Source organism: Pleurodeles waltl, chromosome 5, assembly GCF_031143425.1.
Source record: "Pleurodeles waltl isolate 20211129_DDA chromosome 5, aPleWal1.hap1.20221129, whole genome shotgun sequence".
In the NCBI taxonomy this organism is placed as follows: domain Eukaryota; kingdom Metazoa; phylum Chordata; class Amphibia; order Caudata; family Salamandridae; genus Pleurodeles; species Pleurodeles waltl.
In genome coordinates, this window is record NC_090444.1 from 894893753 (window position 1) to 894912823 (window position 19071).

The window sequence follows — 19071 nt, forward strand, 5'->3', positions numbered from 1 at the left end:
ATAAACTCAACACAATATAATAAGCTTAGAATGATAGTGAAAACTTCAATGCTACAACAGATGCTATCATTGTAACAAAATGTACCTTGGCACCAAGCATGATGGCACGCTCTTGTTCAAAAGTGCGCTGTTTCTCTTTCCTGTATCCAGTTATTCCAAACCTGTGCACTTCCAAGCGGGCCTGGGAAAATAAAGGATTTATTTTTTAAAAAGCAGACACATAACAGAAAATTCTGTACTCCAGCAATTACTGATACAATTTCAACCTTTTCTTAACTGTACCTTAGCTTACTCTTGATTTAAGTTTGTAGTTATTTAGGTTAGCCTGAAGTAAGGATGTTGTAATATATTTAGGAAGCTATAGGATGTTTGACCAATGTAGGGTTACAGTTATCAGGATTCCTAATGCTGGGGCAGGGGTTGTTGGCTTTCAATTTCATGGCCCTCCTAAGTAGAGGTAAGGTTAGCGTTGGCTTTAGGAGATTCTGAGCATTTGAAGGGGCGATTTACTTCTTGCTGGCCAGTCACAACCCTCAGTTTTTCAAGGGGGATAAGCCCACTATCCGAATACAGCAGGATAATCCCATATCACATGTTTGAATCTCACCTGTGGTGCACAAAACCAGGAGCCATAGGATCTAGAAAATATCAGTCATTACTCACATGCATGAATGTTTTACAACTTGCTGTATTACATTTTGTACAAAGGTTACCGGGATGTTAATGTTAAGAAAAAGAATTAAAAAAAATCTTAGAAATTCACTGACAAAATGAAGGTTACAAGGATGTTGAAGTTAGGTTTGGATTTAACATGCACGAAATCATAAAATTCAACAGTTATAGTTACACTACAAAAAAGTATAACTTGTGCCCTAAGGTACCTATAGCTCACTCTCCCACCAAGCACCGGTTCCTGATCAATAATTTTATTGTAAATGTTGAAGTTATATTATAAATTATGTCGCAGAAGATGTCATTACTGGTGTAATATGATGGGTAAGTAGCAGTGCATGGCAAGGGTGCATGCGTGGCACCCCCCCCTATATTAGGCAATTTGGGAGCGGGAGCACGCCGAAGCCTGAGAATCCTTGACGCGCTTGCGTGCTGAATCCGCCTGGTCTCAGAAGAGATGAGTGCAACTGAAGAGCATTTTGATAAGGAAAGCTTGGACATCCCTTGAAAAGCTAGACGTTCTCTGCCAGGTGTGGCGCCTCGGGGCCACTGTTGTTGAAATCGTTCTGCCTAGCGAGTCAGTCTTGAGTCCATCCTCTTGGATTCCCTATCCGTGGGAGCGGTAGGGAAGGTGTTTGTGGGAAGTTAAGACTTGGACCAGCAATCTCTCAGGGGTGAGGTGTTGCATGAGGAAGGTTGAGTCCCAAGGTGTGGGGCGATAGCGGCGGGCAATCATCCTATTCACAAGAGTCCTTGGGTTGGGTTAGGACCAGGTACCCAAAAGGACATTCATTGAATGGGAGCTGGTGTTCGGATGTGGAAGCTAACCAGTGCAGGTTACTCCACCTACCCATGCAAAAGGGTACTGCTCACAAAAAAGTTCTGGATCCAGTCTGATGCCTGGGGAGAATTCAAAAGGTAAGAAATCTGCAGCTAGAAGTCTCTATCAGATTACTCCGCCATGATTAAAATTCAACCAAGCCTACCGGTAATCCATCTGGACCATGTGTCTTCCCAATAACCATTTTACATAATTTGCAGTTTGGTGATTGGCTCTTTTATCACTTCCCTCTGCTCGAGGCAGTATCAAGTCAGCCAGAAATCGCAAGATTGTGCTATACAATAGATCTTTTGTTATACTGTATAGTTTGAAATAGGGTTAATGAAAGGCAAATTGTGTATATCATTTTGACCGTATTCAACGTTCTCAGGGGTCAACTGGATTTCAGCTACTGGGGCATGTTTGTTCCTTTTTGAAGAGTCATGCCAACAACCTACATCAACGTGCTATTCCCTAGCTTCCCCAAAGGCAACATTCCTGGCAGCATTCTCAGTTAACTCTCTTTGCATATTTATTAGAGAATTCTCCATGGGTAACAGTTTGTTTTTCTAATGTTTTGCGGGAGCAGAACAGTGTCCAAATAGCACCTTAACAGCTTCTCAGCTGGCCAATGAGGTGGATGCTGTTTGATATTTTTGTCAAAATAGCTCTCTGTTACTTTCCTTAACTGCTTCTGAAGGCTGTGTCACCAAGTTGTTAGGGGGAGTAACTGTCACACCCATGACTAATGGTTTATAGTCTGGGATAGGCCTGCCAGTATATTCAGTATGTGGTACATGAGGCTGCAGTATGGTGGAGCACAGGCCAATCTCATAGGGAAGTTATAAACTGGAGAGAAGACAGAATACTCTTTAGCTCCCAGGTTCTTGGCCCTACCCTACCGGCATTAACTACAGACCAACGTGTCAGCCACTGCTTTAATATTTTAGCACAGTGAGTTGTCGGGGTGCATGGGAGAACGGGATGTTCTCTATCTGGGGTCCTGCCTAAGACACTTGAAGTACCGTCCAAGATCCAATACATTTTTACCCATTTGGCCAACAAAGCAGTTTGCTTGCCCCGAAAAGTTAGATGATGTGTGCTCAGAGTGTAAATTCTGCCTAGTAGGACAGGGATATCAATGCGCTTGTCTTCTATCTGGACATTATTTCCCTTACTTATCCAGCGCATCCTACGGACTTCAAAGGGGGTTCCCTGTCAAACACAGATCAGCACTTCCTTTGCATATGCGGACACTCATATTGAAGACCTATTCACTCCACCTCTTCTGCAGCTTACCTCCCTCGGATAATATTAAGTGAAACTACTGAATAACCACTTCGTGTGTCTCTCTACATTTGAGAAACAGAAGGATTTTGTACCTCTTTCTGATACAATTCATGCTAGAAATATTCCAGGTACAGAATTTGTAGGTACCCTTGAACCGATGTTGACTGTTGAAGGTGCACATGCCTGTGATGTCACGCCATGGTGCCTAACTGTGCATTGCTACTACCTTTGCTGAGGGTGTTCTATGATCTGCACTGCTCTTTCACTTGTATTAAACTGATGCCTAACTCCCAACTCCGGGACGGATGGCAAACAATTATCCGCCCAAACAGTAAACTGAACTAGAAAATAGTGCATTCCACAAGGCCTCGGCACATGGCTTGTGGTGGTGTGAAGTGATGGTGATTTTAGGGCCATCTTAGCAGTGAATTAAGAAACAGACTGAGTGAGACGGCGGCCAGACCCTTCTGCTCCCTATATTCACCAATTTGCCTGCTGGCCCCACAGCACGGTCAAGTATAACTATCGTGGACAGGAGGGAGTGGGAATGATAGGGAAAGGAGAACCATTGCAAAACTAGTTTACCAGTAGAAGAAAACATGGTTCCAGTCCAAGGTATTTTATCGAAAGGTCTTAGAGCAGATCTTCAGCAGACTACGGAGTCACTACAGGGAGATACCACTCTGTATTGGTGTGGATGCCATGCTTTCTAAATCTTCTGGGTCTATTCGCTGCCTTACGCCACTGCAGCAACTAGTGCCACTGGTCTGTCCTCCTGGACTAGGGAGGACAAGAGGGCACCCACAGACCTGCCTGAATTCTGTTCTTCTATTCTACAGGCTTTGAGCTCAAGGAGAAGGATGCTGCTGCCCAATGTCTCCCACTGAGCTTTATCGCTTTTCCCAACTCTATGGGCAGGTAGGGTGTCTCTTTGGCACTACTACTCTTTTCCACTGTTTCTTAAATGTTTTTAAAGACTGTGCTGCTAATACTATCTGGGGAGAATCCGGGCCTTTTTAATTTGTTTTTCAAAGAAACGTTTGGGCTGCTAATCTACTGTGGGGGAACTGCAGACTTTTCTTCTGTTTATTGGCACTGTGGTTGGGGTACTATGACTGAGGCATATACATTCAAATTGCCCCCTCATAACTTTTGTTTTTTAGACGCTATCTTAGGGTTGCACAGGACTGCTCGGTTAGCGGGCTTGTCTTTCTCCTCTCTCCCCTATATTAGGATGTCCGCCCGCGTTCCAAAGGCAAGCCTGTCTGCACCCAAAACAGTACTTGGGCTAGGGACCCTGCCCTTTCTCGGCCAGTTTTAAGGACTTTCTTATCCAAACTACTAAGAGCACTCCAGCCCATCTGCCCAGCAGCCTGTCGAGCTTCACTTGATCCATCTAAGAGTGTTTAAACATCTAGCCCTCTGTAATTTTTCTTTTCACCCACAAGCTAATCTGATGCAACTCACAAAAGACAATGCTCCCTCTGTAGATTTGCCAGGGAGCAGTGAGGTTTCATCATCACACTCTGGGCTCAGTAGCAAGTTCTGTTTTTACGCCTCAACGTTCGGGTTTTACCTAGTCATTAACAAAATTTCCATGACTTTGTGGCTGACTATGCCCCAGATGTCATGTTCCTCACTGATGCCTGGGCCCACGCGGCCTCTATGCCTGATTTCACTGCAGCCCTACCTCAAGACTACTCCATGCTGAGGGATAGGCCCAACAATCCAGGAGGGAGGATTGCTTTTATTTTTAAAAACATATACAAATGCAAAATCCAGGAACTATCAATACCAGCCTGTGAAGCGGTCTTTTTTCCACTGGAACTTACTTCTTAACTCACAGTTCCTAGCCCCTTAATATACCGTCTTCCAGGATTTGCAGATAATTGGTGTATGCTGCTGCCCGATTTACTGGCTCCCATTATTCTTAAATCTGCAAATATATTATTTTAGGAGATCTGAATATCCATCTAGAGGACAGACTTTACATCCTAGGTCAGACCTTGATTGAGGACCTTAGAGCCCTGAACCTGAATCTTATTAATTCCACTCCAACCCATAAAGCTGGCCACCTCTTGGATCTGGCCTTTTTCAAATTTAGAAAATCCTGCTACTGCTTCCACTGTGCCACTACTGTGGTCGGATCACCATGCTGTCCCTTTCTCTAACTGGACCTGTCCGCCTTCACGTAAAGAGAAGGGCAGACCACAGCTCAAGACAAGGGCCTGGTCGAGGCTGGAGACTTCAGCTCTCAACCACCAACTGAGGAATATGATGCCCAACTTAGCTCAAGTGACTGAGCTGGGTCAGCTTAGGATCGACACCCAGCTTCAGGGCTTGCTGGACATTGCCATGCCTTCTAAACTTACCCATCCAGTTAGGAATCATCCTCCTGGCCCCATGGTTTACTGAGGCACTTCATGCTGAGAAAACCAAATGTAAAAGCCTAGAGAAAGCTTAGAAGCTCACGTATGATGAAGACACTAAATATAAATACAAAAGAGTATTGCATAGGCTTTGTAGAGCCACTCAGGCAACCTTTTACAAATCCCATCAGCTCAAAATTGTCCCAAAACACTTTTTAGAGTATTGCAAGAACTCTTTGACCCTAATAATGTTGCACCCTCCCCTATATTGTCCCAGTGTCAGTGTGAAGAATTGGCGTTTTTTGTTGTTAAAAAGGTGCAGGACATTCAAATTTAATTAAAAGCAGCTGGGCATGTTGTTTCTCAGCCTTGCGTTAACTTGCTGTCCTCTACTGCTGAGGGCCCCATTATCCCACCCATAACTGCCACCTATTCGCCTAACACCCCAGTGTAGTGCTTTCCTCTTATCTAGTTTCTAAGCACTAACATAACACAACAGAAATGCACTTCTGAGGTCAAAGAAGACTTTTATTGTTGTTAATTCTTCCCCAACCACAATATTTATGAATGACGAATTAGTAGCTTTCAAGTCCGCGTTAATCAAACAAAATATATCAGTTTGCAATATACACAGCAGGTTATATTTATAAGATATTGAATGCAAAGCAAAACAAATACTTCACCGTGGGAATTATTTACAGCTTCATCTTTCTAAGGTCTGCAAGCTGATGACCCCTGTCAGCCGCGGGAAAGAGAGATTCATCTACCCACACGGGATTGCTGGCAGCTGGCGCCAAGCTCCAGCACGAGGTCCGGCAGATTCGAATCTGAGTTAGAGCTTGCCTCCTGTTGTTTGAAGACTCCTGCTCTGACAAGTGGTGCCCTATCCAGTCTCGGGGCCCTTGAAAGGAAAGCTGGTGGAAATCCAAGGAAATCGACTTCGGACGACTCCGGACCGACGCCGCTGCTGAATCCGGTGACGCCGCCTGCACCCGACGCCGTGACCTTTGCTGGAACGCGACACTCTTCGCAGGCCCGACGCCGCCGCAGCCCCGATGAAGTCCGCGACTCCGTGGAAGTCGCCGCACCACGTCGTGACCAACGCCGCTCGAAGTGCACGGATTCAACGTTTCACACAGACGCCGCGATCCCCGACTTCGCGCATCGGCTTGTTTTCACTCTTCACCAAAGGTACTGTGTACTTGGGGGTCTACACGACTCCGTGTCCGGCGCCGCTGGTGTCGGCTTGTTGGGAACAACTCCATCACGACGCCGTGTTAACATCTCATCTAAGCATTTTTGTTTCTAAGCGCTATTTTTGGAGTTTAATCTTTCAAAATTCATAACTTGACTTGTGTATGTTGGATTTTTGTCGTTTTGGTCTTGTTTTGTTTAGATAAATATTTCCTATTTTTCTAAACTGGTGTTGTGTCATTTTGTGGTGTTTTCATTAAGTTACTCTGTGTGTTGGTACAAATACTTTACACCTAGCACTCTGAGGTTAAGCCTACTGCTCTGCCAAGCTACCAAGGGGGTAAGCAGGAGATAGCTGAGGGTGATTCTCTTTTACCCTGACTAGAGTGAGGGTCCTTGCTTGAACAGGGGGTAACCTGACTGTCAACCAAAGACCCCATTTCTAACACTCTCCATTCACTTTGCGAAAACAATGTACTATTGATTGCCATTATGAATGCCTTGTTTGTTTCTTTTCAGGGATCTGTGAATATTCGAATCTGCCGGACCTCGTGCTGGAGCTTGGCGCAGGCTGCCAGCAATCCCGTGTGGGTAGATGAATCTCTCTTTCTCGCGGCTGACAGGGGTCATCAGCTTGCAGACCTTAGAAAGATGAAGCTGTAGATAGTTCCCACACGGTGAAGTATTTGTTTTGCTTTGCATTCAATATCTTATAAATATAACCTGCTGTGTATATTGCAAACTGATATATTTTGTTTGATTAACGCGGACTTGAAAGCTACTAATTCGTCATTCATAAATATTGTGGTTGGGGAAGAATTAACAACAATAAAAGTCTTCTTTGACCTCAGAAGTGCATTTCTGTTGTGTTATGTTAGTGCTTAGAAACTAGCTAAGAGGAAAGCACTACAATTGGTACCAGAAGTCGTGGGGTCGGTCATTAAGAGGTGATTAAGAGGGTGTTGACGAGTTGGTAGATTTCTAAGTGCACACTTTAAAAGTGTAATTGTTTTTTTTGTTGTTTGGAGAATTACAGAAATTGTTTTCTGTTTGGGGAATCACAGTAGCACGGCAGACCATGTCTGAGAATTCATGTGTTGATAAACTGCCTGATGGTGCTACGAAAAACTGTGAATTGTTTTCTGTTTGGGGAATTACAGAAGAAAATGCATGTGTAGCTAAAAGGCCTGATAATGCTTTGAGAAATAATTCCTGTTGTACATATGTAGAAAACGTGTCTTTTGGAAGTAATGATGACAGAAAGGTCTGGATACCTTTATCTGCTTACAGAGAAATGCAGGAGAAATGTAGGAAGTTGGAACATGAAAATAGGAATTTACGTGAGCAAATTAGCCCGACTGAAAGTTATAAAAAGGCTGTTTTTGAAGAATCTTTCTTGTCCCATTCCAGTAATGAGGGGGTTAAGACAGCTCCGAGCTGCACTGAGTTTTCGTGTGAGCCAGGGTTTTTGGCAGACAAAATGCATTCCTTAACTGATAACATGGACGAGAGAGACCAGAATGTGATTTACGAGTTACCGTTGCAAAATGCACAAGTAAAACGAAAGATTTTAGAGAAAGAGACACCGAGTTTCATTAGCTTGTTTGATTTTTGGAAAAAGAATATCCCTCATTTGAGTGAAATCCTAACACTTTTGTATATGGTCACTGTGAAAAATTATATGCAGCTGCGCGCTTGTGATTTGGCAAATGAAATAATGCAGACTTTAGGTTTCTGCGCAGTGCAAGAAGGAAATACTTATGTACATTTAAATCAAGAACAAGGAAAGAAAATAGTGCCCCTAGCTAGAATCATACAATGGATCTGGTATTTGCAAGACAGGGCTAGAGTACCACAGATAAAAGAGTTACCAATGAAGTTGAATGCACCATTTGAATTCGTGTCCACTGAAGATAAAAAGCATGTTTGTTTTACTAATGATTCATTGACTGAAATATTGTTTTCTGGCACCGTAGAAGGAACAGCGTTGTATAATGTGTGTCAGATTTTAAAGCAAGAGCTACGTGAGATGTGTCATTTTTACGCTGATTTTTGGTTCTTTGCTAATGTTTTAGCTATTTGTTTTTTCACATGGCTTGTACCTAACTGGTTCAATTACCTTGCAGATGTTAATGAGAAAAATTCAGAGAGAGAAGTGTACACCCAGAATTCTGCCTTAGTGGGGATGGCTAAGTGGGTGCCCCAGAAATGTGAACAGCTGAGAGAAAAAGCCACTTACAGGTGGGCAGAGATGAGAGAGATGCCCATTCCCCTAGATTTGATAAAAACTGTGCAGCACGCACAAAAGCAATCTGTCATGCAAGCAGTCACAGAGCAGTTGGGGAGAGGAAAGTTACCAGGACAGAAATGGCAAATTGATCAGGTTTTAGGGAGAGTGATTGCTGCAAATTACCAAGGAAAAATTGAAATTATGCTGATACCTAGAAAAGAATCTGATTCATTCATACAAACTGGAGACAGAATGGCCCAAATTGACAAAAATGCAGTGAATGGAGGTTTGGTAAAGAAGGAGTCTGCCCCAGCCCTTCTGACAGTGCAAGAAAAGGGAAGCTGTGGTGCAGCAGATAAAAACCTCAGTGCTGATGTGTGGGCTGAAGCCCCAAGTGATCCTCCAAAACCTGCAGAAATTATAACAAAGGGCCCCAAAAACGTCCTGCTGATTATAAAACAGGGAAAGAAAGAGGAAGGGTGCAGTTTAAATGAAAAATGTTATTTGCAAGAAAAGTCATACTTGTTTCTTTTGCAGATCCTACCACGTTTCGCCACTGTCCCTGAGTGTGCTGTGTGGTCCCCCTTCCGGTGTGTGCGTGTGGGGTTGGGGAAGGGACCGAACCCCCAACCTGAACCTGGCTGAGTAAAGTGCCAGCACCATGGATCCATTTTGCGCAAACTGCGCCTTCAGTTTAAGTTCAACTTGTTTGATTGCATTCTTCCACTGGAACTAAGCTGTGTTTTTTTTTTTTCCCTTCTCGTATGGAACTCTGACTTTTGCTTACCTTCCAGAAAACCTTTCAGGTGGACCGTGCACCTTTACATGAGCAGAACTCATGCCACATCAAATTGCTAACACTGTTGAATTAGAGACTCACTCAGAGTATAAAAATTGCCCAGTCTTTTCTATGTAGATGTATCTGATGTGAAAGGTTATGAGATCAATGTGTTAATTCACTTCTATTGCTTTACAGGGATTGCTTTAATCATTCAAATGTGACTTGCTAATAATGTTTTTTTTCTGTGCTGATGTTTTTTGTTTTTGTTTGAAACAAGAGATATGTGAAACAAAAATTCATTGGTCAAAGGGCGGAATGTACTGCCATTTGATAAGTTTTGTTTTGACCAATGACTTTGTGTTTCACCACTGCGCATATTAGTTGCTCAATGTTCACCAGTAGCACATGGTATGTTTTGTTCAGTTGAGCCGCCTATTGGCTTTGACATGGAATTAGCCATTACTTTCTGTATTCAGTTTAGCCGCCTATGGGCTTTGACATTGCATTAGTCATTACATTTTGTATTCTGCCTATTGGCTTTGACATGCTGTATCCAGTCTAGCCGCCTATTGGCTTTGACATTGCATGCAGTTTAGCTGCCTATTGACTTTGACATGCTATTAGATATTCTGCCTATTGGCTTTGACATGATATTATATATTGCATTTTGTATTCAGCTTAACTGCCTATTGGCTTTGACATGATATTATACATTACACTTTGTATTCAGCTCCGCTGCCTATTGGCTTTGACATGATATCATATATTACATTTTATATTCAGCTCAGCTGCCCATTGGCTTTGACATGATATTATACATTGCATTTTGTATTCAGCTCATCTGCCTATTGGCTTTGACAGGATATAAGACATTGCATTTTGTATTCAGCTCAGCTGCCTATTGGCTTTGATATGACACTAGACATTGCATTTGATATCTAGGTTAGCTGCCTATTGCCTTTAACGTGGAGTTAGACATTGCAGTTGAGAATCCAAGCTGTATTTTTCCAAGCTGTGTTTTTGCACCAGAGAACCAAGATGTTTTTCTCACAGTAGACTAGACATGATAAGAGAGAGTACATGGGTGTTGTTTTTTCTTCGCTTGAGCTTGGGAACAGGAGTAGTCTTGGAGACCTGGCCAGTCTCCAAAAGGCTTGCTCAGTTTCCCAGGTCTGAGAGGAGGGGGCACACCTTTGTAACGAATGTAACAGGCTGCAGAGGGTCAGATTCGAATCTGCCGGACCTCGTGCTGGAGCTTGGCGCAGGCTGCCAGCAATCCCGTGTGGGTAGATGAATCTCTCTTTCTCGCGGCTGACAGGGGTCATCAGCTTGCAGACCTTAGAAAGATGAAGCTGTAGATAGTTCCCACACGGTGAAGTATTTGTTTTGCTTTGCATTCAATATCTTATAAATATAACCTGCTGTGTATATTGCAAACTGATATATTTTGTTTGATTAACGCGGACTTGAAAGCTACTAATTCGTCATTCATAAATATTGTGGTTGGGGAAGAATTAACAACAATAAAAGTCTTCTTTGACCTCAGAAGTGCCTTTCTGTTGTGTTATGTTAGTGCTTAGAAACTAGCTAAGAGGAAAGCACTACACCCAGTCACTCAGAAACTTAAGGCATGGGACATGATGGCCCTATTGTTATTCAGATCACTGGAACAATGCATACAATTTGGCTTCCTCACAAATCCCCAATCCCCCCAGTGAAGCTCAATACCTTGGACCCTGACATTTTGAGGCTTCTGGTTGAACTCCTCAATCTCTCCTTACAGGCAGGGAATGTTCCTCAGCCACTGAAACATGCCATGGTTCTACCCCTCCTGAAGAAACCCAATTTGGATCCATCTAACTGGTTCCGTTATATTCCCATTATGGCCAAAATAATGGAAAAGCATGCTAACTGATAACTCTCTGTTTTTGTGGAGACCCATAACTTGTTCCACCCCTCAGAGTCTTGGTTGAGAGCGAGTCACAGTACTGAATCCGCCCTTATAGGCATCACAGAACATCTTAGGGGGCTCCTGGATAAGACAGTAGCATGGATTTTATTAGACCCCATTGCCAGTTTCTACATTGTAAGGAAATGCCTCCTTGGCATGGTTACCCCCTAACTTTTTGCCTTTGCTGATGCTAAGTTTTGATTTGAAAGTGTGCTGAGGCCTGCTAACCAGGCCCCAGCACCAGTGTTCTTTCCCTAACCTGTACTTTTGTTTCCACAATTGGCACACCCTGGCATCCAGGTAAGTCCCTTGTAACTGGTACCCCTGGTACCAAGGGCCCTGATGCCAGGGAAGGTCTCTAAGGGCTGCAGCATATCTTATGCCACCCTGGGGACCCCTCACTCAGCACAGACACACTGCTTGCCAGCTTGGGTGTGCTGGTGAGGACAAAACAAGTAAGTCAACATGGCACTCCCCTCAGGGTGCCATGCCAACCTCACACTGCCTATGCAGTATAGATAAGTCATCCCTCTAGCAGGCCTTACAGCCCTAAGGCAGGGTGCACTATACCATAGGTGAGGGCACCAGTGCATGAGCACTGTGCCCCTACAGTGTCTAAGCAAAACCTTAGACATTGTAAGTGCAGGGTAGCCATAAGAGTATATGGTCTGGGAGTCTGTCATACACAAACACCACAGCACCATAATGGCTACACTGAAAACTGGGAAGTTTGGTATCAAACTTCTCAGCACAATAAATGCACACTGATGCCAGTGTACATTTTATTGTAACATACACCCCAGAGGTGCTCCCTGAAACCTTAACCAACTTCCAGTGTAGGCTGACTGGTTTTAGCAGCCTGCCACACTCGAGACATGTTGCTGGCCACATGGGGAGAGTGCCTTTGTCACTCTGTGGCTAGTAACAAAGCCTGTACTGGGTCGAGATGCTTATCACCTCCCCCTTGCAGGAACTGTAACACCTGGCCGTGAGCCTCAAAGGCTCACCCCCTTTGTTACAGCACCCCAGGGCATTCCAGCTAGTGGAGTTGCCCACCCCCTCCGGCCACGGCCCCACTTTTGGCGGCAAGGCCGGAGGAGATAATGATAAAAACAAGGAGGAGTCACTGGCCAGTCAGGACAGCCCCTAAGGCAACCTGAGCCGAGGTGACTCGGACTATTAGAAATCCTCCATCTTGCAGATGGAGGATTCCCCCAATAGGGATAGGAATGTGACCCCCTCCCCTTGGGAGGAGGCACAAAGAGGGTGTAGCCACCCTCAGGGCTAGTAGCCATTGGCTACTAACCCCCCAGACCTAAACACGCCCTTAAATTTAGTATTTAAGGGCTCCCCAGAACCTAGGAACTCAGATTCCTGCAACCTAAGAAGAAGAGGACTGCTAAGCTGAAAAACCCTGCAGAGAAGACGGAGACACCAACTGCTTTGGCCCCAGCTCTTCCGGCCTGTCTCCCCCCCTTCTAAAGACACTGCTCCAGCGACGCTTTCCCCAGGGACCAGCGACCTCTGAATCCTCAGAGGACTGCCCTGCTCTAGAAGGACCAAGAACTCCCGAGGACTGCGGCCCTGTTCACCAAAGACTGCAACTTTGAAACAAAGCAGCAACTTTGAAACAACTTGCGTTTCCCGCCGGAAGCGTGAGACTTGCTACTCTGCACCCGACGCCCCCGGCTCGACTTGTGGAGAACAATCACTTCAGGGAGGACTCCCCGGCGACTGCGAGACCGTGAGTAGCCAGAGTTGCCCCCCCCTGAGCCTCCTCAGCGACGCCTGCAGAGGGAATCCCGAGGCTCCCCCTGACCGCGACTGCCTGTTTCTCAGATCCCGACGCCTGGTAAAGACTCTGCACCTGCAGCCCCCAGGAACTGAAGGATCCGAACTCCAGTGCAAGAGTGACCCCCAGGAGGCCCTCTCCCTTGCCCAGGTGGTGGCTACCCCGAGGAGCCCCCCCCTTGCCTGCATCGCTGAAAAGACCCCTTGGTCTCCAATTGCTTTCTATTGAAAACCCGACACTTGTTTGCACACTGCACCCGGCCGCCCCCGTGCCACTGAGGGTGTACTTTCTGTGTGGACTTGTGTCCCCCCCGGAGCCCTACAAAACCCCCCTGGTCTGCCCTCCGAAGACGCGGGTACTTACCTGCTGGCAGACTGGAACCGGGGCACCCCCTTCTCCATTGAAGTCTACAGTATGTGTTTTGGGCACCACTTTGACCTCTGCACCTGACCGCCCTGAGCTGCTGGTGTGGTAACTTTGGGGTTGCTCTGAACCCCCAACGGTGGGCTACCTTGGACCCAAACTTGAACCCCGTAGGTGGTTTACTTACCTGCAAAAACTAACTAACTCTTACTCCCCCAAGGAACTGTTGAAAATTGCACTGTATCTAGTTTTAAAATAGCTATATGTGATTTATTTGAAAACTGTGTATGCTATTTTGATTATTCAAAGTTCCTAAAGTACCTACCTGCAATACCTTTCATTTGAAGTATTACATGTACATCTTGAACCTGTGGTTCTTAAAATAAACTAAGAAAATATATTTTTCTATACAAAAACCTATTGGCCTGGAATTGTCTGAGCGTGTGTTCCTCATTTATTGCTTGTGTATGTAAAACAAATGCTTAACACTACTCCTTTGATAAGCCTACTGCTAGACCACACACTACCACAAAATAGAGCATTAGAATTATTTCTTTTTGCCACTATCTTACCTCTAAGGAGAACCCTTGGACTCTGTGCATACTATTCCTTACTTTGAAATAGTGCATACAGAGCCAACTTCCTACATACATTGTGTCACATGCCACCTTGTTAGAAAAACTGTCCATCCTAGTTCTACAAAGTACTGCCCTATCCTGGACGGCATCTTTCTTGAGTGACCAAACTTTCTAGGTCTTCCCAGAGAATGTCTCCTCCACAAGACATGCCTTTACCTCTGGGGTTCCCAAAGATTCAGCCATGAATCCGGCCTTATTCAATATCTATATCTGCCCTCTGGATGCCCTGGTTGAAAGCCTCGGCCTGATCTTATTTTCCTATGGGGATGATCTTCTCTCTGTCATCCATTCAGGACCATAGCTCGGAGGGCCTGAATTCCTGTCTAAATCTGTCTGCCTCATGGATGAATACAAACTCTATGAAACTTAACAGAGAAAAGACTGAGCTATTGATGCTGAGTAAGAACCCATCCCTATGGGGCCCACAGCACTGGCCTGAAAATCTGGGTGCTCTTTCCACACCAGTTCAGAAGAGTAAAGAACCTGGCTTCCCACTGGATGAAAAGCTGTCCATAAAGACCCAGGTTGCGAGGGTGGCTGCTACCTGCTCTGCCGTCCTAAAATGGCTGTGGAAAATCCTTTTGATTCTTCCATTCGCAGCCCAAAGGACAATCATTCAGGCACTCATTTTATCTAGATCGGACTACAGCAATGTCTTCTATTTGGGAGTCGATAAAGCCTCTATGAGAAGGCTGCAAGTGGTCCTAAACTTGGCGGTCAGGCTGCTCTACAGACTCCTCTCTTCTGAAAGAGTTGCACTGGCTTAAGGTGGAGTAACAGATCAAATTTAAATCCCTGTGCTTCGGGCACAGTCTCTGGAGCAGGCCCTCGATACCTCAATGGAATGGTGAGACCCTATCAATGCCTCATATTCTACGTTCCAGTGATCTCTTCCTATGCACGGTTCCAAGACTTAACAGGGCTCGTATGGGAGGCCGGTCCTTTGCCTACCTGGGCCCTACGCTCTGGAACTACCATTTCCAAAACAATGAGAATCTGTACCTCTCTGAATTCTTTTCTAAAACAGTTGAAGACCTGGATGTTTTGAGGTAGCGGGCTCTGGATGCACCTTATCCATCTCCAAGTGGCGGTTGACTCCGTGTGGGTAACTGTCACACTTCATAGGATCTAATAATAATAATAATGTTTTCTCCAGCTCTGTGATTGTAATAGTAATTGTATTTATATAGGTCTTACTACCCCTGACGAGGTGTTGAATCGCTTTTCGGTGAGTTCCCAAAAGGATTAGTTATGGATTAGTATAGTGAATTAGGAGTACAGTATTAGTATTAGTATGGGTTAATCTGAGCGGAGGATATGTGAAATTGTTAGTAGGCTTGAATAGAATAATGGAGAGATAGAGGAGGGAAGAATCCAGAAGTGGTAATTGGGGTTTACAGTAACAGGATGAGGCTTGGAATGAGTAAAGGAGAGATGGAGGAGGAAAGAGTCTGTAGAAAGGGGTTAGGGAGCTCACAGTAGTAGAAGGGATTTTGGATGAGTCAAAAGGTGAGATACGTGAGGGAGAATTTAGTAGGGTTGTTTGGAAGATCATAGTAGTAAACTGAGGTGTGGGGTGAGCCAGGAATGGTAGAGGGGAGAAGAGCCAGAGGCTAGGCAGGGCTATTCTGGGAAGAGTCAGAAAGTGGGGATGGAGGATAGATTGATAGAGGTACAGGGTGATCGGGAGACAGACCAAAGCTTACAAGGGACGAGGGAGTAATTCATTTTTCCCCTTTTTGTACAATAGGACTAAAGTAATAAATAAATAGATCCGTAAATATATAATAAGGGAATATATGTGCTAGGAATATAATAATGATATAATATTTTGAGATTTAAAGTTGTGTTGTATAAAAACAGACTTTCAAGATTTGCAATATTTTAAGTTAATTCATCTGTGTACTTCTCTTACATTATTTTATCTTTATAGCAAAATGCTTGCTAATAAAAAAGTTAAGATAACATTTGCTCATTGTGATACATAAAATAAAAGCAGTAATTCATAAGTATCTAATCAAACAACTTATCTATGAACTATGCAATGACCTATGAACATATTAAGCATGGAATAATATACACATATATAAGTATATACACACACATATACACGTAAATACATTGTATACATACTTATATATACATATATGCACATTCCCTCAGCCATCATCCTACTAAATTGAAATGGAGTATCCCCCATGGAGACCTCCTTAGGGCTAAACAAAATTGTAGCAGTAAGAATGTTTTTGACATGGAACAAATCAAGAAGATATGCAGATTTAAAGCTAGGGGATACCCCTGTGAGGTCCGTGAAAGTGCACAAAAGAAAGTGGCTGGAAAGGAATAATTTATTGGTACAGAGAACCATAAAGAATGATCATCAGGTGAGATTGATTACTATATACAACGCAGAGTCTATTAAAAATCAAGAATGTGATTGCAAAACACCGGCATTTAGTTACATCAGATCCCGTTATAGGACAGAAAGTGACACAATATCCACAGATCACTTACTATAGAGCCAACACAGTGAAAGATATTCTGCTTCATAGTCATTGGAGTACTAAACATCAGGGTTGACTCTTAGAACAGAATGTTTTTTTCAAATGTAGCAACTGTAAGGCTTGTAAGGGCAGCAAGAATGTTAAATCTTACATTTTACCAAACGGCAAGTGGTTGAGGATGAACAAATTCATTACATATAGTAGTGATTTTTGTGTCTAGGTACTGGTTTGTCCCGGTGATCTGCATTATGTGGGAAGTACTATCTTTCCAGTAAAGAAGCGGATCTTAGAGCATTTAAGAGCTGTTAAAAATGGTGATCAAGGGTACCCGGTGGCTAGGTACTGCAGGGAGAAGCATTCCCAAGACCATGATATACTGGCATTGACAAGGTGATGTTGACAGCAAGAGGAGGCGACAGGGAAAAGAGACTTTGGGTTATGGAGTCAGAGTAGATCATTCGCCTCAACAGCAGGGCCCGAGAGGGGATAATTTGTACGAAGAATTGTTTGTTCACATTGGCGGGGTCTTTTTTCTTCTACTTCCTTCTATTTTCTTTTTTTCTCTCTCTTCATTTCTATTCTGTATATTTATTATAAGGCGAGTTAAGATTAATTGGCTCCTACTGATTGCCAGATATACCTCATTGGTTGTGTTCTTTCAGGGATAAACTTAATATGTTGTGCTATTAGATGGAAATGACTGTGCTCCACGTAGACTTGTATAATTTTTTTTTTTTTGTGTAGGTCTCTATTCCCCCTCCTCCCCCGTGTTTAGTTGTTTTTAGGCCATTTGGCCTGGATTGTATGGAGGAGTTTCAATAAGTGAAATACACAATTTAAATGATGTCAACATATATATAAAAAGTTTTGGGGATTTTAAACAGCAGAATCAAGAAATATTTTTCATGTAGTATGAATTTAAGAAATTGGATTATGTGGAAATTAAAAATCATGGTTTAGAATTCTATTACTCTATGAACTTATTATAATGAATGAATACAGTCTTTTTTGTGTATCTCACTGGAAGTTCAACTGAATGATAGTCTTTTTACTGTTTTCATGTATTTGGCGTTATTTATGTTTTTAATGGTAGTGGGGAACTTTGTGAGTAGTGGCAGTGAGGAAGATCTTTTTTAGACCGAAACTCGTTGCCAATAAACTTTCGCATTATACAAAGGCTCTGGAGTGCAAGTTCTTTTTGTCTCCTGAAAAGGTGCATTTTTTTGTGTAATATTAGCAGTGCCGATGACCACAACTCGCATCGCCATTCATGTGGGTGGATGTAGCCAGTACATGTCTGAACTTGAAATTTTGGATATGCACACATATATACATACACACACACATACATTTAACCATGAGTAAATATAAATGTGTTAAACAGGTTTAAAGAGTATGTATATATTTTATTATTATGAACTAGTAATTATACATATTTCTTAAAGAAATACACATATCTAGATATATACACATAATCAGATTATAAATGTTTACCAACACAGGGATAAGCAGTCCATTGCTGTTTAGATATGGTGATTATGAAGGGAAGAGCCAACTCTTAAGTAGTCTTCTGAAGACAAGATAGTTATCCGTAGATCTTATATTTGGGGTAATGAATTCCATAGTTTGGCCGATTGAACAGAGAAGGATGGACCACTTGATGTCTTTTTCTTTTATGGTGGTGTTTTAAGGCGGGTGCCAATCTTGAGCGAGGATTTCTTTGTTGAATGTATTTGCTGATTTTTTTTCCTAATGAAAAGCACTCCTGGTCCATGTATTGCTTTGTGGGTGATACAAAGCAGATTGAAGGCAGATCTTCTGGCAACTGGTAACCAATGTAGTACCCTCAAGGGAGGGGAGATGTGGGCTTGTGGTTTACATGTAGTAGTAGTCTGGCAGCCAAGTTCTGAATGCATTGTAGTTTTTCATAGTAGATAGAGATAATCTATGGTAGAGGCCATTGGCGTAATTTAGTTTAGATATTACAAGAGAGATAGTAGCCTGGACCTTGTGTGGAAATCTGAGGTGGGGGAAGATGAGTCTCAGAGGTGATGAAGCTTGATTGTGCCAATTTGTCCACTTGTGCATTCATTGTTAACTTGGAGTCCATGGTAAGTCCAAGGTTTTTAACTTCCTTAGATACCTTAGGAGGTGGTCTCAGATCGTCAGGCCAGGCGCACAGTAGGTCATAATTTTTCCAGTCACCACATGTGAGTAATTCAATTTTGGAAGCCTTCAGCTTGAGATGGCTCCAAGTCATCCACTGATCAACTGAGGCAACTGAAGATTTGTGAGTTTACAATGTCTTTGGGACATTCCAATTTAAGGAGTATGTGTGTGTCATCCGCATACTTGTAGCATGAGAGTGGAAATTCATTGATCAATTCAGGTAATAACATCATGTAGATGTTGAAAAGCACAGGTGAGATGATTGATCCTTCCGGGACCCCTGCTTTTGTGAAGTAGG

At 43.4% G+C, this 19071-nt stretch overlaps 1 protein-coding gene across 1 annotated transcript in view; it reads right to left on the bottom strand.

The window, feature by feature from the left end:
* The window catches only part of FSAF1 (40S small subunit processome assembly factor 1), a 175499-nt gene that overhangs the window by 78463 nt on the left and 77965 nt on the right, over positions 1-19071 (bottom strand). Inside the window, exon 4 of the mRNA XM_069235017.1 lies at positions 86-181. Coding sequence (XP_069091118.1) covers positions 86-181 — 96 coding nt within the window. The remainder of the gene's footprint in view (positions 1-85; positions 182-19071) is intronic.